The following is a 26214-nucleotide window of genomic DNA, read 5'->3' as shown; positions in this document are numbered from 1 at the left end:
AAATACACTCAGAAGGGAGACAATCAGAATGGAGCCAAAGACACTATTAGAAAAAGATTCAAAGTAGGTAGTCAAATAGGTTCCAGGTAGGACTATCTCATACTTGCTATGCTATAAGAAAGACTATGAAAAGAAGCTGGGTCACGTTAGAATTATACAATACAGAAGGGAGACAGAGAGATGCTTATCTCTTGTCCATGCCCAGCAGGACCTGAGGTCCCATAGAAACAAACAAACAGAAAGGATTACAACCCATCACTCCAGCAAACATGGGAGATTTCATGATTTGTTTGACAAATTCCCTACCTCCAATAATGGGCTGTTCTCAAGCAATTCAAACATAGAAAAAAACCTTCCTTCAGAGTTTCCCCCAAAGACTCTTTCATAAAATCTCTATCCTACTGCACACAGCAAAAAACAGAGGCTAACAAATGGACAAACTGTCATCAGTTATTAATTCCTGGGCAAAGAAACATCTTAACACAGGACTGTCATCGTGAAACTAGTAAGCAGTCAGTAACTAACCCGCACAATACTGCGTGTATGTTTTGTAAAGAGGAAAATGAACAAAATGTGGGTAAGAACAAGACAATTACAAAAACAAAATATGAAATCAATTAACTAAAGTTTCCTAAATGACACAATGTCTTTATAGCCTTCTTCCACATTAAAAACAAACACTTAACTCTTTACCATACACAGGCAAAGGTAAGAAAGCAAGCCAAATGAACATTAATGTCAAAAAAGATTTTAAAAAATATCTGGCCTTGCACCTGCAATGAACAATGAAAATAAATTTATTTTCAAAGAACAACTGTATCTGCACATAAATGTGACGTAAATTACTCTGATTGCCCAGCATGTGCTGGGTATAGTATCTGCACTTAACACTTCCTAATTTACTGACCATTCCTAAATCCTTCCATTAATAGATAATCAAGAGAAAACTAATGTTTCTCATTTGATTTGAAAATCCAAAGCTTCATGGTTACGTAGTATTAAAATTAATAATATAGACTATGGAAGTTATACATTATAATGTTAAGTAAGAACTAGAAGTGAAAATATTGCATATATCTGACCTCCACTATATAAAAGTATGCATAGAACTATAACCAAAGAGAAGCAACCCAAATATTACCTCTTTTTATCTCTAGAATGGTTGGTTCATGAGAGAATTTTGTCTTCTACTTTTAAAAATTTTTAGTTTTACTTTGTAATTAACAAGTATTATACTTTATAATTAGAAAAAACAAATTTAAACTTTATAAGGAGCTTATATATACAAATATACAAAAATAGGGTCTAACAAAACAGGTTCTTACAAAATGCCATCCATGATGGCAAGTTCAATTTAAGCTCAAAACAAGCTCCCCACTTAATTTAAAAATACATATCTTCATTAAGTTATCAATTTGAAAATGTCAACCTTTGGTTTATGCCTGTAAGGTATAATTACTATTCGCTTGGATTCTAGACTCAATTGACAGATTAGAAATACAATGCCACTAAATGGGATATTGGTTAAGTACACATTTTCCGAAGCCAGTTTTTGGTGTTGGTCAAGCTATTTACCTCTCTGAGCCTCAGCCCCTTCATTGGTAAAATATGGACAATAATATTACGTACTTCATGGGGTTATTATGAGCTTGAATGAGTTAGTAAATGTTAAGCCCTAGGGCAGTGCCTGGTACATAAGAGGCACTCAATAAATATTAACAAATTTTATTATATCTATAATATATCTATTATGTAAAAGGTTCAATTTCCCTCACAAAAGCAACACCATGACTTAATATAAGCTAATTCTAACAATGTTACATTTATCCTATTCCAAACATGAGTTAGTCCATGTAAGTAAATTTTTCAGATAATTCAGATAGCTGAACCTTAACCTTTTAAGTGTCAAACAATTTTAGTTTTAATCCTCAAAACATATTCGAAACCTGTCATTTTGTTCTGGTTAAGTAGCTTCTTCCCAGAAGCCTAAGTTTGCCAAAACCCTAGTTCTAGACAAAATGGAGAGAACAGGATCAAAATAAGCATAATATAATGTTAGGTCCTACCTAACATTTTATTACATATTGAGTTGCTTATTTTCTATCTCCCCTACATATAAGAATGTAAGTATCTTGAGGGCAGAAACATTATGCATTTGGTTCTTTGCTGTGTCTCAACACCTAGCACAACATCTAACACATAATAGACACTCGAAAAATATTTGTTAAATGAGTGAATAAAATGATATGATGCTAGAGAACCGGAGCCTCCAGGTGTGCTCTTCTAAAGTTTCTTAGTTTTCCTTTCTGCAAAGTGAGAGTGGTAAAACTCAACCACCTATCTTTCAATAGTATTCAAAAGACTAAAGATTTTAATTTTAAGATCTTTAAAGAAAGATATATCAGAATTGCATGGAAAAATCTCAAATTCCTGACCTCATGATCTGCCTGTCTAGGCCTCCCAAAGTGCTGGGATTACAGGTGTGAGCCACCACACCCAGCTGTAGTCCCAGCTACTTGGAGAGGCTGAGGCAGGAGAATGGCGTGAACCCAGAAGGCGGAGCTTGCAGTGAGCCGAGATTGCACCACTGCACTCCAGCCTGGGCGACAGAGCAAGACTCCGTCTCAAAAAAAAAAAAAAAAAAAAAAAAATATATATATATATATATATATCAAAGTTAATTACTACCATGGCCTATCATCCCAAACAAAACAGATAATTGAAAACACTGCTAAATACTTTCCTCATCGTGGAGGAAATAATGAGCTACGTTTTTAAATGAATTATTTCCACTGATAGGATTTTTTTTTTAGTGGGCATTCAAGTAGAAATTGCAAGGTCAGAGGTAAAGTGAGATCATGCATTCATTTCTTGCCCTCAACAGCTTTTATCAAGCACTACCTAGTCAACTGCTAGGTATCCCGAAAATCAAGTTGGTCTTCACCCTCTACAAATTTACATATAAACAATATTTCCATCAGCTGACCTTCATGTGAGCCACAATTATATACTATATATGTTAAATACATATTTATGCCAACATAAACAAATATAAGGAATACAGAACTATAAATATTATATTAGATATTCAATCTTAACTATGTATTGGAATGAGGAAATAAGGTGAGCATTATTTTACCGCTGGCATTTAATATTTCAGGTTTCACTGTGTGCATATGAACATGCATATGTGCACATATACATATGTATGAATATTTAACTTTATATAGCAGAGGAGGACAAAGCATGGGGTCTGTTGAAGAATTGTGTTCTCCAAATAGTGTTTTACATTGCGGCCTATCCAGCTCTAATGAGGGCTGAGACATGGTTAACAGTAATTTGGGGTAGCATTTTCAGCTCTCTTTAGGGAGCCACAGAATTTTTTAAAAAGCAGCTTGTCTGTTAAAAGTTAGCTCTAAGGCCCAAAATTTCTAAATATGTATCTTTTTTCAACATTGCCCTTATAAAGAAAAAACTGCTGAAAGTCTCCCAAACATTTAGTGTTTAAAGACGAAAAAGTAGGGAAAAGAGAGAGAGTGAAAGGAAGAAATAGAGAAAGCAAGACAAGATTAAACCATTTTAAAAATTTTCTTTTTTTTTTTTTTTTTTTTTGAGATGCAGTCTTGCTCTGTTGCCCAGACTACAGTGCAGTGGCACGATCTCAGCTCACTATAACCTCCTCCTCCTCCCGGGTTCAAGTGATTGTCCTGCCTCAGCCTCTAGAGTAGCTGGGATTACAGGTGTGCGCCACTGTGCCTGGCTAAGTTTTGTATTTTTAGCAGAGATGGGGTTTGGCCGTCTGGTCATGTTGGCCAGGCTGGTCTCAAACTCCTGACCTCAGGTGCTCCACCCGCCTTGGCCTCCCAAAGTGCTGGGATTACAGGTGTCAGCCACCGCACCTGAACCATTTTAAACATTTTCAATAGGGAAAATGTCAAACTTTCAGAGCATGAAAAACCTTTTGGCTCCAGACAACATGTATCTTTTAACCATTCTCTCTCAAAAAAAAAAAGAAAGAAAGAAAAAGAAAAAAGGGTGAATTTCTGAATTCCTTTCCAAAATTATGACTGCACTTACTAATTATCTATCTATCTATCTATCTATCTATCTATTTATTTAGAGACAGAGTCTTTCTCTAGCTATTTATTTAGAGACAGAGCCTTTCTCCGTCGCCCAGGATGGAGTGCAGTGGCACTATCATGATCTTGGCTCACTGCAACGTCCACCTCCTGGGTTCAAGTGATTCTCCTGCCTCAGCCTCCCGTGTAGCTGGAATTGATTACAGGCACCTGCCACCATGCCTGGCTAGTTTTTATATTTTTAGTAGAGACGGGGTTTCGCCATGTTCACCAGGCTGGTCTCAAACCCCTGACCTCAAGAGATCTACCCACCTCAGCCTCCCAAAGTGCTAGGATTACAGGAATGAGTCATCGTGCACAGCCACTAATTGTTTATTTAAAATCATAGTATTTGAAGGAATTTATACGACTAGGATTTTCATTAAGTTTAGCAAACAAAAATTCTGAATTAAAGCAGCAAACCTAAGTTTCAGAAAAGAATTTTTTTTAAGTGTGAAAGGATAACCTACAGATTCAAAAAAAAATTAAGGGACACATCAACCAAGTGCAATTTATAGATTTGTATGACTCCTAATTTGAATAAGGCAACACTAAAAAAAAAATTACAAAATGATTAAGAAAATTTGAATCTTTACTGAATGTGAAATTAAAGAATTATCTTTTTTTAGGAGTTATGATAGTATTGTGGTTTATGTTTTCTAAGACAGTCTTTATCTTTTAGAGATATTTATTAAAATATTACGGATAAAATATAATATCTAAGATATACTTCGAAATAATTCAGTGGGGGAGGGGGTGAGAAGTGGGTAGGGACAGAGACGAGACAGGATTGGCCATGAATTTCTAATTGTTGATCCTAGATGAGGAGTTCATGAATATTTAATACACAAGTCTCTCGAATTTGTGTATGTTGCATGTTTCCATAAAAAATGATTTTAGAGAATTTAAGAGCAGAGCATTTCAAACACTGAACAATTTAAACTGAAAGAATATTCATTTCTAACAATAAAATTTTCCTTGAAAGTAGCTTCTATGTAAAGATCTTCCCAATAGTACATTGTAAAGAGATAGTACATTGAAAAATATATAATAAATAAACGAATAATAAAGTGACAATAATAAAGGCATTCATTTTTTATAAAAAATATCCTTGGTATTTTGGTTTTAAATCTTTATTTTTGTCATTGTTTCCAGTTCATAGATGGAAATTCTGCTTTCTACATACAATGCCTTCAAGCAGATGAGGTTCAGATCAACACTGACAAAACATTTGTAAGTTTGATAAGAAACTTCTAGATTAGGAATATGTTCTATTTTTGTATCAGGACTCATTTTGGTCACATAAGCAAGAATTATGTATTTGAAATGCTCAACCTACTATAGGCCCTCTACAAGTATTTAGTTTTAGAAGTTGGCTTCAGTACATGACAATTCTATGAGGTTTGGCTTTTTGTTTGCTTTTAAATTTTAATGAAGTCTGTCTCTGTTACTTCGAAAAAGTATCTATACATTTCATCATGGAAATGAAATATATAAACATCATTATCAAATATATATAATCAGCATGTATTTAGTAACCACCTAATCCAAAAAGTCCTACCTTTTAGGGCTTATGTCCAAAAGTAAAGAGCAAGTGCTGGCAATCAAACTGTTCACAGGACAGCTGTGTGGTTAAGGACCTTGACTCTAGAGATAGATCAATGGACTTCAGATTTCAGCTCTTCCACCCACTAGCCTGTGCCTCTGGGAAAGTTACTCCCCTACCTTTCTTTGCCTCAGTTTCCTCTTCTGTGAAATGGGAAATGTACAACTTACTTCAAAAGTCTGTTATGAGAATTAAATGAGTTAGTACATGTAAATCTCTTAGAATAGTGCCCAACATATAGTAATTGCTCAATTGTTACCACGCATTATATTAAAGCTCTAAGAATTGCCCGGGCATAGTGGCTCACACCTTTAATCCCAACACTTTGGGAGGCTGAAGCAGGAGAATCACCTGAGGCAACATAAGGATACTTTGTCTCTACAAAAAATAAAGTAAAAATTAGGCTGGGCATGGTGGCATGGCTACCCAGCTACTCAGGAGGCTGAGGCAGGAAGATTGCTTGAACCCCAAAGTTGAAGGCTGCAGTGAGCTATGATTGTGCTAATGCACTGCAGTCTGGGATACGTGTCAAGACCCTGTCTCAAAAGAAAGAAAAGAAAAGAAAAGAAAAGAAAAGAAAAGAAAAGAAAAGAAAAGAAGAAAAACCAACTGTAAGAAATCCCTTGGTTTATACATCACAGGGGCTCATTAACGATTTATTGATTCTTTTTTTAATCTTCCACTGAAAAAATAGAAATACATCTATATCATGTATAAATTTTCACATTTGTGGATAAATTAGGGACGAAGTGAACAGCTTATCAAAATTGGGGAATAAGATAGACATAATTTATCTTCCCATTTATTCAAAGAATTCATGAAGGAAGTAAAATTTGATATTTACTTTTTTTATTAGAAAAAGAAGAAAATCCCACATAATCCCATCAGCTACTCAGTTGATTATTTTAATACATTATCTTTGTCCTTCTTCTATGCATATATGTGGAATTTTATATCATTGAGAATGTACTTGGCACCCTGCTTGATTCACATAACATTTATTAAAGACACCTTTTCTGTGTTTTAGAAACATCATTTAAAATGACTGCATGAATGTAACTACTCCAACATAAATAAGAAACAGTGACAATTAATATACCCTTTCTTAAACATATAATTTTGACCTTAAAAAAATCCAGTCAGAAAGGATTTTTGCTTCTTTATTTGCTAAGCACATTTGTTTTAAAATAAAATTGTCAGCTGGGCGCGGAGGCTCATGCCTATAATCCCAACACTTTGGGAGGCCAAGGTGGACGAATCACCTGAGGTCAGGAGTTCAAGACCAGCCTGGCCAACATGGTGAAACCCCATCTTTACTAAAAATACAAAAATTAGCCAGGCTTGGTGGCAGGCGCCTGTAATCCCAGCTGTTTGGGAGCCTGAGGCAGGAGAATCGCTTGAAACCGGCAGGCAGAGGTTGCAGTGAGCCAAGATCGCGCCCCTGCACTCCAGCCTGGGTGACAGAGCGAGACTCAGTCTCGAAATAAATAAATTAATTAAATTAATCAACAGTCAATTTTAAAATTTATTTTAAAATTAACAGAAAGTAGGGGAGAGATGAAACGCCCACTTACAAATTAAATCAAACAAGCACAGTGAGGCATCACCTTGCCATCACGGCTGCCTCCCAAAGCCCACCATTCTCACTGCCAATATGAATGAATAGCTACTCAACCAGTGGACTCCAGAACTCTCTGGACAGTGTGGGGAGCTCCATGGCTACTGCCAAAAGACTTATGGGGAAGAACTGAAAGGATGGAAAGGAAAGAAGAAAGAATAGTAAAGGGAGTGGTGAGTTTTAAGTCGGGAGAATGGGGCAGTTCCCACAGTAGCAGCAGTACCCTGAATTAACATGCCTCTTTCAAAAGACTTTCCATGCAGAGACGTGTACTCATGGCCCATCATACATATAGTATAAAGTATGCTTGCCATTCATTAGACCTTAGTCTAGCTATTCTGGTAGAAGCAAAGGGCCTGCCAGCTTTCGGCTTTCTACATATGCAAAACAGCAAGTCTGATGAATCCTGCATTTCATATCCTTGAGAATCAGAGTTAACAGTATGTGCGTTGGGAAATGGAGGTTATGGGTCAGCTAGAAACACAGTTACCATGGCTTATGACAGTATCTTTTACACTATTCTCTCTTAGGTCCTAATATCTAGCCTTCAAATAAAGGTTATTTTAACACAGGGAAAGAAATCCCCAAACTCCATTTTAGTAGAATTTCTATCATTCTTTAGAAGTAAATATTCTTTCTTAATAAAAATTCAACTCACCTGGAGGGAATACCCTCTGAGAAAAAGAAACTGACTATCCTATGTTCACAAGATCATGGACCTGCTGCCCTGTCATTGGGACTTGAGGACTATTCCAAATAATGACATTGCTAATGTCTTTCCTCCTTTACAGGCAATCCGAAATACTCTTCCAACTTAATTACTGAAACTCTTTTCTGGTCACATCAAAATGAAAAATCATATTTCAAGAGTCTTGATTTTTAAAATGGCTAAAGCAACCCACTATCCTTGCAGTTTAGTTCTGCCCAACTTTTCCAGCATAGGAAAAAGAGATTCAAGAACACTGCCGTTTCTCTGCTTTAAATGGATTTGCCAGGAAGTCCCTCAAGTCCTCATCTTGGAGGAATTACATAAACATGAAACAAACAACAATGCCAAACAAAAATGAACAAAAAACTACCCCCAAAAAACCTCATGCCTTCAGTCATCAAAAGTCATATTTTGTTCTATCTCCTTTTCTATCTTTTTCACACGCTGTTTAAGACATGAATTACCTGTCTTATCATGCATACTATTTGGTCTACAATAAACACGCAGCAAACAGCATACTATTAATGATCTGAATGAAGACAATGATCTAATATATTTATTTCAAAGTAAACAATTCTAAGTTTTTCCATTTCCCCAAAACACAGATCAGCAGCCTAATTTAAAATAAACTGATTTTTTTCTTTGTGAGATTACAGTACAAGACCGAGTGATAAAATCTTTGCTTACCTATAAAATAAAGTATATCTGTACTCTAGAGCACCTTAAGAATGTACTTAAATGAAATAAAAGAATCTCCCTTCCCTTCCCCCCATTCAACTTATAAATAGTATAATATTTAGCATTTTAGCCTTAATATTCAAAAACTTTGAGGAGGCAAATAATCACTTTTGACTTGTTCCTTGTTTAATAATCCTTCATTGTAGATGACATTTATTTGCTCATATATCTCACCTTGGTGAGTAGTATTCTTAGTCCAAATCCCTGAAAGGAATAGTGTGGCTCCCTAGTGCAAATTTCCTGAGAGCCCCTTCCCTCAGCATGTGCCAAGAATCAAATCTTGGCCACTTAGTGCTCTGTGTTCCACATGTGAGCTCGCGACGCGCTGAACGGCTGTGCTAACTGAGATGGATGGCCCTGTCAAACAGGAAGCTGGCACACCAGGGTGCAAGCAGTGGGATACAATGACCTTTACATTCAGAGAAAAATATCCCTAAAGTGGCATGAAAAGTTTGTGGGGGGAAGGGAAGGGAGATTCTTTTATTTCATTTAAGTACATAGCATGACATAAAAGCAATGGTGCCCAGTATGCAATTTGCTCAGGATCAAATCATGAATCCCTCACACAAGAAGGAAAGTCGTTGGAAAAAGGAAATGAATCATCCTTTATCAGGCTGCTTTGAAAGCACTGGACTCTACGATTCAGCTATATCACTGCGCCCAGCCTGGCCAGCGCTCAGATTCAGACTGCGCTGGGATTCACAATAACTAGTAGGGTACTACCTGCCCTGGGAAAACATTCCTAATTTCAATTAGGTTGCTTTCTTGATAGAACTAAAGTATAACTTAAATATTAAAAATATTTCCTAAAAAGCAATCATCTACTTACAGAATCAAATTCAAGAGCTTGGGAATTTAAATCCCTTGGTCACCACATCTGTAACTTTATATCAATGTTTAATCTCTCATAGTATCCTTATTGGTACAAATGAGGCTCTGACTGATAGTTCTTAGGAATTATATGAAAAGAAACTCATTTTAAAAAATAACAAACATCTTTGGCATATTCACAAATGCTAACTAAAGATAGTAATACAGGACACTAATATATAAACTAAGATCTGGAAGTTACAGATTTCTCTCCTTTGGTTATAACCATAATCATAAACAATACAATTCAATCATTTCAGCTGAAAAACAAGAACAATAAATTCCATCAGATCAATTTTTTTTTCCATCACTCAAGGTTTGGGGGGAATTTTTGTTATTTGTTTTGTCAATTCTTTGGCATGACAGAACAATGGGCTATACTTCAAAATGAAACGACAGAAGCTCACAATGGGCTCCCCAGTATTGTACAATACGCACTGAAATAATGATGCAATTTTAATATTTAATTAAATAAGTGAAAGGAATTGATCATAAAGACACTGCAATATTTTTTAACTGAATGGACCGCATCAAAACTACAAAACAGTTTTCAAAGAAACAAAAGGATAAGAGGCATCCATTTTTTTCTGTTTAATTAAAAGCTTATTGCAAAGTGCAGAAGCCACAGGCCCAAAGCAATAGATAAATTTGGAAAACTGAATGCTTTATAAGTCATGTATTATAAGTTTGGATAAGTCAGGAGTTAAATATCTCAGCATTGGCCCTAACATAGAGAAAATAACAGTGTTATGAATGCAAAAAAATCTATGATCAGTTTGAAATGCAAGTTGATTTTGTGGCTCCAGAAGTGCTGGTCAAATGCTTCCCAAAACAAGAAACAAGACCTTCTACAAGAAATATTCTACTGCTCACTAGGAAATGCTAAATCTGACAATTCTCCTTCAACCTTTGTTTGGAGAACTATTTCAGAAAACATATTCTTCCTCAAATTATGACACACAAGAGACTTGGAAGGAGAGGGGAGAGGCATTAATACCTTGGGCCTGGGCCGCAGAACTGTGAGAATACCCCAGGGCCAGGAGCGCAGTCTCCACCAGCTGGCTAAAAAGCACATCTTTCCGCACCAGGACAAACTCAGCGTGTTCTTCTCGGTTGTCATATTCAAGAGAGCCGTCCAACTGCTCCACGACACAAAAGACAGGAATCATCAAACCTGAAGGGACAAAATTCAAGAGCAAAACACAAACATTAAAAAGCAAATCTCAGTCACCGCGATGAGAAGGGAAGCGACAGTTATAAAAGTCACTCATCTGTGATCGACAGTGGTTTAGATTAAACAAGCCTCTTAGTCATATAGGCCTAATGGAAAGCTGTGGGTTTTCCCCCTCTGTTATTACAGAATTGCCCGGGGCAGTGGCAGAAGCCCTTAGATTCCCGTCATTTTCACCAATAGAGGTGTCCTAGTACATAGGTGAGATGAAGGTGACCATACAGACACTCGAATCTTTAATGTCTGTAGTTTTATCATTAACTATTAGTCAGCACTAGTATTTTCAGATCAGATCTGCTCTTGTCTAGAAATATATTTCAAAGCTTCCAGTTGTAATAAATATATTAATTTTACACGTAAAAGTAATATATTTAAAGAGAAATACATTACTTTTACATGTAAAAGTAATATATTTCTCTTGTCTGGAAATATATTTCAAAGCTTCCAGCTCCTTCCTACTAAGGAGGCATGTTTGATTTTAAGGCCTAAGCTGTTATGTGAATACAATAAAGTCAATAGAAATTTAAAATAAGTCCCTCTTACGTGCTGTTGTTTTTTTAAATCCTAGTAAATAGGTTATCAACTAGCCTGAAAATAACATGATCATAAACATCTTAATTTACATTTATGTCAAAATATACATCCAAATACAAAAGTTTGCCTATGTAAAATTATTTTATACATTAACATCAGTTACTGGAAAGGGAGTATCTTTTCTTGTGTTTTCAGAGAAAATAAGTAAACTACCCTAAAGAATAAAGCAAATTAGTCTAGTTGAAAATCTGTTGAAATCTGTTGTCACTGAAATATTTCTCTGCTTTGTATCAAAGTGTGAAAAGCTAAAAAATGTTTAATTCACCAAAGATTTTTTTTAACTATTTTTTATTTTTAAAAAAGTCATACAGGCATTTAAATCTAAACATAATCAAGGCAGAAGAAGATCAAAGTTTTACCAACATACAAGTAATAAACATGGACCCTGCCTAATGTAATTCACACAAATTAGTACGTTACGGGTCTTCTTTTTGTGCAAGAAAAATTAAAACTTAAGAAGAATGGGTGAGCAGGCAGACGGGAGAGGTAGAAAGTTACATGGTCATGGTGAAGGTACTTCACAACAAAAAGAAGACCTCTGTGTGAAACAACTAGATGGGAGTATGGCCCCTGACACACAGAATGCATAGGAGTTTTCCAGAACCCCCTCCCTGTGGCCTCAACCCTAGAAGCCTCCTGACTCACTCTGATCTGGAAAGCCAAGGGTGGGAGCAGATACTCTGCAAACTACTGGGTTACAGATTGAGGTATTTGTTCTAAAGATAATACAATGGTGCAACTGGTTCCCATGTGCTAATTATTATTATTAAAGATAATAAGTATTGAGTGTAATTATTAAATATAATCCTTATTAACAATAATAATACTCATTAAGAATTGTTATCATTAAAGATCATGGTAATTATTATTAAGACTGCACAACAGCCTAACAAGTCAAACCATATCATACACAAGACAACTCAGTGTTCACTCCTGAGAACAAGAAAGCAGTATTATTGTCTATAGCAAATACACTCCCCATGGTGTAGATTTATTTAAAAATATAAGATAGGGGTAGAGCAGACTGATTTTTTAGACAAAGAAGAAGATTTAGGACAGCTACACAATGCCTTGTAAGATATATTTTTTAATTGTGATCATTACTGGTATATGAAATGCTTATTTATACCAAGTTTATTCCCAAATATATATAGGACATGTAGCGAATAATATAAATTAGATTTCCTTCAAATTATCTTTTTTTTTTTCCTCACTCTTGTTGCCTAGGCTGGAGGGCAATGGCGCAATCTCGGCTCACTGCACCCTCCACCTCTCGGGTTCAAGCGATTCTCCTGCCTCAGCCTCCTGAGTAGCTGGGATTACAGGCGCCCATCAACACACCTGGCTAATTTTTGTACTTTTAGTAGAGATGAGGTTTCTCCATGTTGGCCAGGCTGGTCTCAAACTCCTAACCTCAAGTGATCCACCTGCCTTGGCCTCCCAAAGTGCTGGGATTACAGGCATGAGCCACCGTGCCTGGCCCCAAATTATCTTTGTAGTCATTCATGTATCCAGGATTTATTCACTGAACACCTACTACGTGACAGGTATCACCACCAGTGGCTCCAGGGATACAAGTAAGAACAAGTCTGATATCACTCCTGCCCTCAATGTAGTTAAAGGAGTTGTAAAACCTTCCTAAGCAAGCATAATGGCATTTTATAGGACTCATTCATGAGAGTCCCTACCAGCAAGGAATAGCCCCTATTTAGAGCTTTTAACTCTTACATGCTGGCATATAATCTTTGCCCAAGGAAGTAGGTAGATTTTTATTTCTAATGATTTAAGCATATGCACACATAAGGCCATATAGTCCATGGTGCCATGAGCTACTTCACCACTAATACCTGTGTGTACATAAGTTTCGATGCTGAAAATCCATGTGCAGTTCCTAATGTCAACATCTGAGTGTCACACATCTGGGAATCACAGATAAGATCTTTAAATGAATCCAATTGCTCCATAAGCTATCACGTCTCCATTACTTAGAAACTATAAATCTTTCTCAAGTTCATGGCCAACTGAAAAAACTTAAGACCCTATTAACTTTTAAAAATAATATTAACTGTTCAGTTAGATATGAAATATAACATGAAAGCACAGGGATCTATAACATGTAGGGACTTATGTTTTATAACTGTCAATTACTGAAATAGTTCCTAAACATTTTGGTTCAGTGATTGAAGGAAGCAATTGTTAACTGACACAACAGTAATAACTTCTTACAGAAAGCATGCAACAATCCCCTACTGGCATCACCTATTTAAAACAAAACAAAACAAAACTTTGTGGTTATTTATAAAATAAAACAGTATTAACCAGGAATGTATGATAATAGGGTTTGTTCTGCAGCACATATACATGAGATACTGAAGAATATCATAAAGCACTTATACTTAGAAAAATTTACCTTCTTACCAGAATTTGACCCATCTAAACAATTATGGTTTTTATAACGAAATGCAAGTTTTACAAAAGAATAATAAAGGAGGAAAAATAGATGCAATTACTAATGACAATAACAAGAGAAATAAAAAGTAGTAAAATAGTATAAATGACGTCAAGTGTAGAAAGAAGAAAATTAAGGCATAGGTTTAAAAGGCCTTTAAAAACCAAAAATCCCTAAGGGAAGCAAACTATAAAAGCATGAGTAAAAATATATGCCAAGAAAGAGAGAGAGAGAGAGAGAGAGATTTGTCCATCTTATTCACAACTCGTCCCAGGCAAAAAGAGGGAAAAAGAAAGAAAAAAAGAGAGAAAAAAGTGACAATGGATAGAAAGATAGGATAATGGATAGAAAGATAGCGAGGTGCTTGAAAAGCACTTCACAAAATAAATTAAGAGTGGGGAGAATTTTAAAGTTCCAATAAAAGAATAAAAATGTAAAACAAATCCATTTTCAACAAAATTTAGAAATGGTGAAGAAAAAAGAAAATCTTGTTCTAGCACTGTATCTTGAGCTTCCTACATTATTTTTCTTTTATTGTAGCACAGACCCATTTTCAGATGATCTAGTAGAGAACTTTGAACCTTCTGATCATAAGCCTTACTAAGCCTTTTACAATCACAGGAGGTAAGCAGGTACTTTAATCTAGAGGACAGGCGCTCAGCCTCAGCCATTTGCTAAAAATTAAGAGTTGTTCTGGTAATTGGGACAAATGATGAATTCTGTGTCAAAGAGGCAAAACAAGCCTGGTACCCTCTCTACACTAGAAAAATGCATTTTTCCAACTGTCACTAGTGATGATACTGAAACTGTCATTTTCATTCTGACATTATTTCTGAAGAAGTGTGTATAATTTATAAAGCGTTAACCATTGTAACTGCCACTGTTCACAGCAACAGCTGTGAGAACCGAGACACGTGGGAAAATGGTTAGATGTGGTGATGAACAGCACCGGGTCAGGGTCAAGTCCTGGCACTGTCCCTCTTTACCTGTGTGTGACCTTGAGTAGTTCATCTGACCTCTCTGAAGCTCCAATTCCTCCTAGCCAAAATGCAAACAATATCTACATCATAGATCTGTTGTGAAGATTAAACAATATTACATATTTAAGTTGTCTGACAGGTCTCAAGCAATGGAATTTATTTGTTTTCCTTTTTTTCAAAATCAGTATTAATACCATTTTACAGAGGAAAAAAATTAACCAGTAATTTTTTTCAAGGTCTGTAATCAATGTTCCCGATACTAAAAGGCATTTCTTCAGAATGAAGGTGATACTAATAAACATTGAATGGCCTATTATGCAAATGACAACCCGCTTAAAGTGTTTAACATGCCCCATGGCAAAAAAGGTGAAAGTGCTTAAAAGCACAGTAAAACTACCTGTCCATTACAGTAGCCTCTAACTTCATGTAGCAATTGAGTACTAGAAACATAGCTAGTCTCAAATTGAGATGTGCCGTAAGTATAAAATACATACTAGATTTTAATGACTTAATAACAAAAACAAATAAAATAAATATAAATGATTTTTTAAAAGTAATTGCGTGTAGAATATCTTGAATATATTGAGTTAAATAAAATATATTATTAAAATTAACTTCACCTGTTTAACTTTTAGTGTGGCTACTGGAAGATTTAAAATTATACATGTGGCTTATATTTGTATTAATAACAGAGAGCACTGTTCTAATGAATCTGCCCAAAAACAATATACAATTTTTTCTCACACAGGATACATTTATCACAAACTGATACTAGGCCAATAGCGTGACTGTCATGAGCTCTTTAGCTGTCTTTCCTCTGTGTTCCAGATCTTAGGAGTCCTGAAGACAGAAGCACTCGTGGTTAAATTCCAAAATCCAATGTGTTACTTTCTCTGCAATTGCAGGCTGCTGTTTTATTACTAACTATATTAATCCAACTTATTTTATTAGGAAACAGCTCTTTCCCCCTTCCCTTCATTTTAAAGAACAGACTTCAGGAAATGTCATAACATGGCTACGAAAGTGACCTGAGGAATGCGTATTCTCGAAGGCTCTGAATGTTTAACCCAACAATGAAAGATGAAAGACGGTGCAGCTGCAGCAGGGCGTCTAAGTGACAGGATTCAACGGCCTTGCGCCGAAGTTGGGACATGAAATAAAACCCCTGCTTTGCACTGTACTTCCTAGATCATCATGTAGTCTAACATACACAACTTTATCTTCTCACATTTACCCTGTGACAGGGTTAGCATTATTTTCAGGTGATAAATTAGGAAACTGAAACTATGGGAGAAGTAACATGCCCCAAGAAACACAGCAAGGCAAGGGCAGAATAGTTCAGGTTATCCAACTCTAAATCCCAAGCAGGTTGCTTTCCTGAGAGTTGAAAACAACACTCCAGAATCCACACCCATTGAAATCTAAGGGCTTGGCCTCTTAATAAAAAGGACGCTTTACCACTTGCTATGTCCAATGGCTGACCTGTACTACTCGTAAGTGAATTCACCTTTTGTCTGCCTACCAGGTGTCTGGCACCATGCTAGGCACGGAGGGGGAACCAAAGAGGGCTCCTGCCCTTCCGTTATTCACAGACAAAGAAAGAAAGAAAGGCTCACATGAATGGTCATACTCTAGTGTAAATCAGCACCGTCTCCAGCCTCCTCCCTAGCTCCTTTGTCTCCTTGGTCCACCAGCACTCCTGAATGACAGGAGCCAGTTTGAGATGAGAGGAGGCCAGGCTTTCCCCTCCCCTCTTTCAAAGAGCTCCTGAAAGCCCATCTGTCTCTTGAAGGAAGGCAGCAGACAGGGCCCACTCCCTTCCCTGGGGCCTGCGGCGTATCTAGTTCTATCACCTGAGAAGGTCCGAGGGCTAACTGGAGATTATAAAGACTGTAGGGCAAAGCCTTGCATATCTTTTCTTTGTATAAAATTGAACCTGAAGTATCAAAGAACAAGCTGTTTGAAATACTGAAACAAACTTTACCACATAAACTGAGTGAATAACAGTCAAGAGGACAGAGAGGAAAAGTGAGGGATGGCTACTATTTTTTCTTATTGTAAATTTACCAGAAATTTACTTGTTCTATAACCTCATATTCTCATTCTCTCTCTCTCTCTCTCACTGACACAATCATACACATACATACTGAGTCACAGACAAGAAGAGAAGTAACTTGCCAACATTAACCTCTAGCCCCTTCTCTCCATCCTAAAATAATAGAGGCTGGGTGCCGTGGCTCACACCTGTAATCTCAGCAATTTGGGAGGCCGAGGCAGGCGGATCACCTAAGGTCAGGAGTTCGAGACCAGCCTGAAACATGGTTTATTTCATGTCCCAACTTTGGCGCAAGGCCGTTGAATCCTGTCACTTAGACGCCCTGCTGCAGCTGCATGGTGAGACCCCCGATATCTACTAAAAATACAAAAACTAGCCGGGCGTGGTGGCAGGTGCCTGTAATCCCAGCTACTTGGGAGGCTGAGGGCAGGAGAATGGCTTGAACCCGGGAGACAGAGGTTGCAGTGAGCCGAGACCATGCCACTGTACCCCAGCCTGGGCAACAGAAAGAGACTCTGCATCAAATAATAATAATAATAATAATAATAATAAAAGAAAAGCCTGAGCGCCTAAAATTGCAACCATAAACAGAAAGAAAGAATAGGGTGTTTCTCACCTCCTTGCTGGGGTCCCAGGAAAAATTTCCAAAAGGGATGCAGTGCGTCCTTCCTAGTCTCCTCTTTGCGGCCCTGCTGTCCTCTACTAGGCACCCAGCCTCCTGGGCTAAGGCAGCCACAGGCTCTACATTCCACTCCAGCCTCCTACTCCCCCCAGGGGCTGATATCAAAAATTCCAGAGATTAATAGATAAAAAGATGCTTGCTACACTGTTTGAATAGTTTAGTGTTCTCCTTAATCTCCTCAGCTAGGTCTTCACAGTAGAATATATATTTTATTTCAAATAAATTTCTCATGGAAGAAATTTCAGGTAGTATAATAAGAAACAGTAGAAAAAAACTTTCACCAATTTTAAAGGAGAGAGAAGAGCAATCATTTGGATGCAAAGGGAGCCACCCATAGGTCCACAGGTGGACCAGAGGCCCTCTAGGCTCCCGCAACTGCTCCAGTTTTCAACGCTCCTCCCTGTCCTTTGCTTGTAAACTACACATTCCCTGAAACATTACACTTGTTTTTCTAGCTGGCTTTTTCTTAACTCTTACTGTAGAGGAAGCAGAAGCTAAGACAGAGGTGGGACAGCAGCAAGTTCTAAGTGGTTTACAGATAGAGATCAGTCAATTTTCCAATTATGAGGAAGGCAAACTCTGCATCATAATTACTTTTTTTTTTTTTTTTTTTTTTTTGAGTGGAGTTTCACTCTTATTGCCCAGGCTGGAGTGCAATGGCGCAATCTCGGCTCACCGCAACCTCCACCTCATGTTCAAGCGATTCTCCTGCCTCAGCCTCCCGAGTAGCTGGGATTACAGGCATGTGCCACCACACCCGGCTAATTTTGTATTTTTAGTAGAGACGGGGTTTCTCCACGTCGGTCAGGCTGGTCTTGAACTTCCAACCTCAGGTGATCCGCCTGCCTCGGCCTCCCAAAGCGCTGGGATTGTAGGTGTGAGCCACCTTGCCCAGCCATCATAATTACTCTTAGGTACAAACTGAGCCATACATACAATAATTCAATTTCATATTTACCCATGACCCAGGTGCAACTCAGGATTAGACCTCCAACTAAATAATAAATAATATTCAATAATATTGAATAAGAGTAAGAAACTGAGTAAGAGTTAAGAAATACTGAATAAGAGTTAAGAAAAAACCAACTAGAAAAACAAGTGAATTTTTCAGAGAATGTGTAGTTTACAATATATTGAATATTATCTCAATTTTATTATTATGAAATAATATTCAATAATAGTTAATATTGATTTATTCAATAATAAAACTCCTTGATGGCTCTCTCACTATTTGTGGGGGCAATGGGGTTCAGAATGATATCAAGAAATAGCTTATTCTCAGAATTCTCTCTAGTAAAACCAGATACTGCTTTGCAACCCCCGAGGCCAATCTTAACTTTGGACAATAAGAACAAAAATAGGCGGGGGTGAGGATGGGAGAGTGGACGCTAGTCCTCTCTCACTGACCACCCCGAAGGATCAAACTGGGCCTAAAGTGGTAGGGAAGGGAAATGAATTCTGGCCTTCCACATCTCTGATTCCAGGCCTGACTCCAGGCAAAGCAATCACAATTCAACCTAAAGTCAGGTCCGAAGGCTGAAGGAGAAACTCCAGGTCTCTAAACATCCTTCAGTTATAGAAATTTAGTGGCAAGATCAAACTGGCCAGGCAGTTTGCAAAACAGTATTTCACGGGCACATAGGAGGCAATTTGTGGCAGCTTATCTAAACAAAAGAAGCCTGAGCCACACCTGGGAACTCTGCCACAGCAAGCCTGACCTACCGAACTAAATTCTCTGATGTCAGGAATGCCGATGCACTAATGGGTATAGAGGAGAGGCCCACCGTTTTCTTCCTCAAACATGGGCTGGACTTAGCTGCCTCATGCCCCCTCCCAACCCTGAGCCTGAGCTATACAGTAGGCCCAAAATAAATGTTGGTTTAACAAAATGCCAATTCCAGTTAGATATTAATCACTACCATTAATAGGCAGTGTCTGCCTAGCTGTCAAACTTGTCCATATCACTCTGGCCCCATTGCACTGCACTCAGCATCAGCAAACAAGGAAAGCTTTCTAAGAAATGATCCACATAAGTGGATTCAGGAGCTTGCTCCATGTTGTCCAGGGGATGTTGGCCAGATCACAGCACTGTGCATGACCACTATTGACAGAACTTGTCAGGGTATCACCCCGGGCATCACATGGATGGGTGCGTAACAAAGTGGCGTGCTGCACCATGCTCTGTATACACCCTAGAGCCACGGGGGTCTTGTCGGCAGTCCTACCCATGTCCTGCATTGAAAGACTACAGTATCTTTTCTAAATTTAGTAACTACAGAAAGACAAAATGTTTAATGATCCTAGAATTTAAAAAACAACAACAACAACAAAAAATGTTTTAAGGACAAAAGAGCCGGGCACAGTGGCCAGAGCCTGTTAATCTCAGCTACTTGGAAGGCTGAAGTGGGAGGATCATTTGAGCTTAGGAGTTCGAGGCTACAGTGAGCAATGATCTCACCACTGCACTCCAGCTGGAGTTACAGAGCCAGACCCATCTCTAAAATAAATAATTAAATAATTTTAAAAAATAGAAAGGAAAAAAGTAGGATATACAAGTTTGAATATAACAGAAAAGTTCAAGCATATGGCATATTGTTGAAGTATCCTTAGTTCAGGCCTAAATTCTTCAGGTTCTTTTTACAATAGGTTAAAAATGCATATATATGTATAAGTCCTGAGACTCAACCACATGTTAAAAATGACTCTACCATAATTTATGAATGCCAGGGTTTCTGTCCTTCGTTAAGTAAAATTTCATTCTGGAGGTTTCTGAGAATTTTTTTTTTTTTTTTTTTTTTGAGACGGAGTCTCACTCTGTGGAAAATAGTATTTAAGCGGAGATCGATTCACCTCTCCACCTTATTCTCATCATCCTCTCTGGAAAAGCTATTTGCAACTCAGAGTCCCATATGTCAAAAAAGGAGTCAATGAAAATTGTCCTTATACTAACATTTACTTCAGCTTTTGAGTTCTGCCTAAATGTTATTTTATCTAATTCAAACAATTAAAAAAAAAAGCCTGATTAATTTCTCCAGTGTAGTGTTAAGGAAAGGTTAACTGTACTGAGGTCCTCTTGAAAGGAATTAATAAAGGAATCAAGTGCTCAGCTCTCAATAAGACAAGACTACCCGGATTTCTAGTGGGAATATTTCATAGCACAAGCATGTTTTCTTTGGGGAGTTTAACTCACAAAAATTATTAAAAATTGAGATCAAACACTGGTGCAGAGCCTCAAAGGAAATCATACTAGAATGGAGAGATTTTTATCAAATAAAAAACTGAAAAGTAAAGTTGTTATAGCAAAAAAATAAAAGGCTTTCTCCCTCACAAAAAGAAAATCCTACTGTCTATGTTTAGAGTTCAAACAGCAAAACATTTATGGATATTTAATAGATGTGTAGAAAGTAACACTGTGCAATGAACGCAGATTTCACAAAGCCGAGCTTAAGCAGACAGGCAACTACCACCACCACTTCTCAGCCATTAAAAGCCACTCTCATTCTTATATTCAACAAACGCATCCATCAAGACGCAGTAACAACCAAGCTGGTGAAAGGGCTAACGCTGAAAGGTGAAAGAGAAAAAAAACAGGAGGGAGAAAGAGCAAGAAAGTCAAAATCATAGTGTGTATTCTCCAGTCCCCTTAGGGGATCTGACTGAGATCTCTGGTTTGCAATACATAGGATATTATTATTGTGACTCAGATCAAGTTAATAAAACCCAGCCTACAGACCAGGGAAACCAGGGTCTGATGGAATACTTCCCAGACAAAATATTTTAAGTATATATGTAGTGCCTGTGTAATTTATAGAAATTAATCAGAAAAACAGAGAAAACCAGTATTTTTTTCACTTTATGGTTCTAATACAGCCTCTTTATAATTTATATAATTTCCAAAATCAAATATTAAAATAAATATTTTAAAAATGAAAGAGACTATTTAAGTCTGTGCATATAAATCTCTTGGAAACCTTATGTTCATCCTGAATATGTTTATCCAAAGGCTATCACCCAGTCAAAGGAAGAGTTATTCTACTTTTTACTGCCTTTGAGAAGTGTTATCAAACCTTAAAGTGATTTGTCTCCTGGACAAAAAAGTGAGAAATCTTTACTCTAAATGAAATATAAGATTCTAACTTCCTCAAAGCAGAAGCCCTGGAAGACTACTGCAGCATTTTAAATTGGGAGTAATTCCAGGTATTAACACCTTAATCTCAAAAAGATTTCATTTTCCCTAGAGTCCTTGGTTCACAAATTATTTAAGCATAAAATATTAATAATTTCTGAGCCACAAAATAAAGGTATTGATGTTATCCCCCTCCCCCTAGAAGGCCAGTTTCAAAACAGTTCTATTCTTTGACAAGCCCAATACAAAATAACAGAAACACAAGTCAAACATTATTTCAAACTCCATATTGAAGGAGGAAAGAATTTCATCTGGAGTTAACTTAATAGTATACGTTTAAAGTTTGTGGGTGAACTCCAGTATCGCCCAAGAGGTAAGAGCTGCTATTTTATCTTGGCACCATCACTGCTAGATCTAGATGGAGATGATAGAAGAAACTATACATGACAGTTTCTATGAATATAAGTTCATTTATTTTGTTAACACAAATAGGATCGACAAACAGCTATGTTTTCAAAGAGCAAGCCTGTGTTTATTCTATATATGAGAGGCTGGTGGCAAGAAAGATGGCTTTACTGAGTCATTCTAGCAAAGGAAGAAGAGAGCTGCATCTCAGAAGCCTGCCTTGGTTAAAAAGAACTGTCTCCCACAAACTCACTTTCAAGCTATACATCAATCTTCAATATAATTATGTTTGACAGAATATAAGCTCTTGGCAGTTAACTTGTTTACAATAAATGCTTAGTTTGGGTACATGGACTGTATTTCAGTCCTACAAATATCAAACACAAACCTACAACAGTCCCATTATGGAGCTGAGAATTATTTTGCTATAAATCTTTTTATTGGGGGGCCAAGGGAATTACTTTGCAGCTTGTTTCCCACTAACCACTTGGAACAGTGTGAAAAAAGAGGTACATTTATGCTCTGACCCTGTGCTAATTGGAATCCTATACATTTCCACAGGAGAATGTTCAGTATCAATCCTGAACATGCAGGTCAGTCCCCAGTTCGGCCATGGCGGCAAAAAAATACACATGAAACAAAATGGTTCTTACTAAAGTCACGGCAGTTTCCTACAGTTCTTTTTCTCCTCAAAGTTTCTTGGGAACTAATGACCATTTGTAACAGTGTTGGCAGACTTTCAACGGTAAGCCCCAGTTTTGGGGGAGTTTATAAGTTAGCTGTAAAAACGTGCTTAAGGCTCAAACTTGCCATATGAAAGAGGCTGTAAATAGAGGTAGTTTTGCTGAATATTACCTCGAGATTCATTTGAGAAGGAAAAAAGTCAGGATCACCTTATTTACCCTTGTAAAGTGGCTTTACCTGGTTATTAAAGGTGTAATAACTTCCTATTCAGGGAACAATTTGCTCTTCTTATACTCCCTCGATATTAACGGGTTTGGGGTGTTCTAATACCACATTTCCCAAATCTAAAGGAAAATCACCTGTCTGAATGGAGCCTCTAGGAATGCTTCTCTCCTGACAGGCAGCTTCACTCTGAATACCTTCTGGTTTTCAGATGAAGACAATTTATCATTGCAAGGTTTCTTTAGTGCTTTCTAATTTCCCACTTAACATGTAATTAGATTCCTGTAATAACTCAACTTTAACATAGTATTAATACATCAAAAAGATCATATTAAGGATCGCAGTTTATTTTCCAAAATAAACAATACTGAAAAATTCAGTCATGTAATGACTTAAGATTCCAATTTGTTTCTTTCTAGTCACTGTTACAATTACAGGTGACAAAAAATTTAAAACATGTGTTTGTCTCTCAGCTTCTAATAAAGAACAACTGATTTATAAGTTTCAACTGTCATACAAAATGGTTTTATTTAAAAATTTTACCACAGGGTTTTCTTGTATACAGGGGAGAGAGACAGAAAAGAAAAATATTTTCACTGCATTATCAGCCTCACAGAACTTCCTTGTTAATACCAAAGCACTAGTTTGCAATGTGAACTCATGGAAAATTGTTAAATTCACCTAAAATAACTACTCCTTTTTTTAAACTAAAGAAGCCCTTTTAAAACCTTGACTATTTAATTGCTGTTTACTTGGGGAAGAGGGACATGGAGAAGGTGATCGTATTAAAAAAAAAAAAAAAAAAAAACCAAAACACTTTTTTTAATTGTACAATAAAAATTCCCTCCAAGGCAAAAAGACATTATGCCAAGTTCCACCCAGAATTAATGTTTAGGTTTAAATTATAAAGTCCAGAAGAAACGGAACCACTAATAGACCCTTAAAGCTCATGGCCTTCATCAACACTGTTAGGTTATGTAAATGTTAAAACTGAAAACCCTTTGCTGACAAAAGCATTTTAATGAAGGCGCTATTAACTAGACTCTATGGATTAAATAACTTTTTTAAAAAAGCTTTTTTGGAGCTGTTTGATATACATCCCACTCTAAAAGGGATGATAAATGCTCGGGAGAGTTCTGAAATTATGAGACCTCCACCAGGAGGATGTACTGCCTATCTTGTTTCTTTCATTTTGTCACCTCAGGAAGGTTTTTAAATATTAAAGCCAAGAAACTCAGCGACAGGTGAAAGAAATATTCCCCCCTAAGTCTGTCAACTGAGTAAAACCTGGAGCTCTGACTACTCTGATGGCTGACATTATGTGCAGTTTTAGTATCCCCACCACACATGGGGGTAAACCGAGTTATCCCCATCTCAAGTATCCCCACCCTGAGCCAAGGTTCCCGGGTGAACTCCACCGTCACCACCTAGGTTTCTTCGGGAGCTCACAGTTTCTATTAATAGAGTAACAAATACAGCCCAGAGTGAGGGGAAACGAGCCCGATTCTTGGCTGCTGCCTGGCGGTTCATTCGGAGTTGCTGAAAGCATAGCTCTGTGGAATGAGAGCCGGAGTCTCAGCAATGTTAAAGACATCGATTTCATGATTCAGAGGATTGCAGGTCGAAGCAAGAGCCTCTGCATTTCAGGTGACAGTCAGATGAGTACACCTCAGGTGATGTGCCCACAGAGCAACTCAGGTTACCCCGGTGTGTGCTGAGAAGAAATGAGGGTGCTCATTATTCAGCCTCAACTCTCTCTCCCGCCTTCAGCCTAGTTTGGACTTTGGAAAGAGGAAGAACAGCAGGCCTAGGAACCCCATCTAACCCTTACTTGGCTGGGCTTTGTAACAAGAGGAACATCCATTACTTCTGACTTCCATTTACGGAGACAAAAAAAAGGAGGGGGAGAGAGTAGTTCCACCTCAGGTAGAATTTAAGAAAATGGGATTTTCCTGGTCAAACTGTGTATGAAGACAAAGTCAATGGTCATTTGTAATGTCTCCTGGGCAACCACTTCCCATGGGCTCCTCTTTGAACTTCCTAGGGAAGAATGAGAGCCAAATGGTCTCTCCCCAAAACAGATTTTAGCTAATAAACACAACAAAGTATGCGAAAAGCACTTCGGTTTTTCTGCATTTTCTCCAAGACTAAAAATTTGTACATTGTGTGACAGGTCCACCTCATTTTTCTTAATGATGTTTTTATTATTCTTTCACTCAATTAAAGCAGAAATGGATATTGCATCTTCTGACTGTATAATTGTTATTGTAATCTGTTTTCGATCACTGCTTGGGAAATGGGTCCAAAACAACATAAACTCTCCACTGCCTCAGAAGACAAGTCATTTTCTTTTACTACGACACTTAAAGAGACATTTATCATGCTGCTCTGTTAGCATCTTTGGATTATGACAAAAGAAAGTTCTTGTTCTGTTAACTCCCAAAAAATAATATTTCAAAAATGCTATTGCTATTTCAAGTGTTTTGATATGAATGCATCTTGTCAGTAAGCTATTAAATATATCAATTTTGCCTTTCCTTATATGTAATAATAATTGAAACAAATGCAATAAAAGTACTCAATTTTAATATAGGATATAATTGGGAAATCTAAAAATACAGTTATTTTTACTTTATGCCTTTGGTCCTTTGGTCCTTTCCCAGGAGTCTTGGGCATGGCATCCAATCAAATTTGCTCTCTTTGCAAAGAAAATATTTTCTTGTGTTAAAAAAAATCAATCATAATCAGTTATGAAAGAACTGATACACTTGCTTTCCAGCCAAATGCAAAAACAAGTAAAAAGTAGTTTTTAAAGAAAGAAAAAGATATATATGGTTAACGTGATGAAATTCACACTGTTTCTATGACAAACGCCTGCAAATCACCTCTGTCAGATCTTAGCACTTTGGAAAACATTTGCTCTAACTAGAGTCTTTTATTTTATATATTATATACACATAGATATCTGTGTAAGTCTTCAGTCAAATAAACAAAAGACAGACACTGAGCTGCTGTGCACATTTCAGTAACTGTGCAACCATCAGTGGGCACCAGTTACCCTGGTTTGAAATGGATCCCTTTTGATAAATAGTAGCTTGCAGTGCCTCCCCTTAATTTTTTGATCTT

General features: G+C 37.2%; 1 protein-coding gene across 3 annotated transcripts in view; it reads right to left on the bottom strand.

Moving 5' to 3' along the window:
• Window positions 1-26214, bottom strand: part of SATB2 (SATB homeobox 2) — a 190036-nt gene that overhangs the window by 151873 nt on the left and 11949 nt on the right. For all 3 annotated transcript variants that reach the window (XM_032755048.2, XM_058439896.1, XM_032755047.2), the window contains one exon: window positions 10657-10833. In XM_032755048.2, coding sequence (XP_032610939.1) covers window positions 10657-10833 — 177 coding nt within the window. The remainder of the gene's footprint in view (window positions 1-10656; window positions 10834-26214) is intronic.

This window comes from Hylobates moloch, unplaced genomic scaffold (assembly GCF_009828535.3).
Source record: "Hylobates moloch isolate HMO894 unplaced genomic scaffold, HMol_V3 SCAFFOLD_1, whole genome shotgun sequence".
NCBI lineage: Eukaryota > Metazoa > Chordata > Mammalia > Primates > Hylobatidae > Hylobates > Hylobates moloch.
Note: the sequence above shows the minus strand (reverse complement) of the source record. Positions and strands in the feature narration are given on the sequence as shown.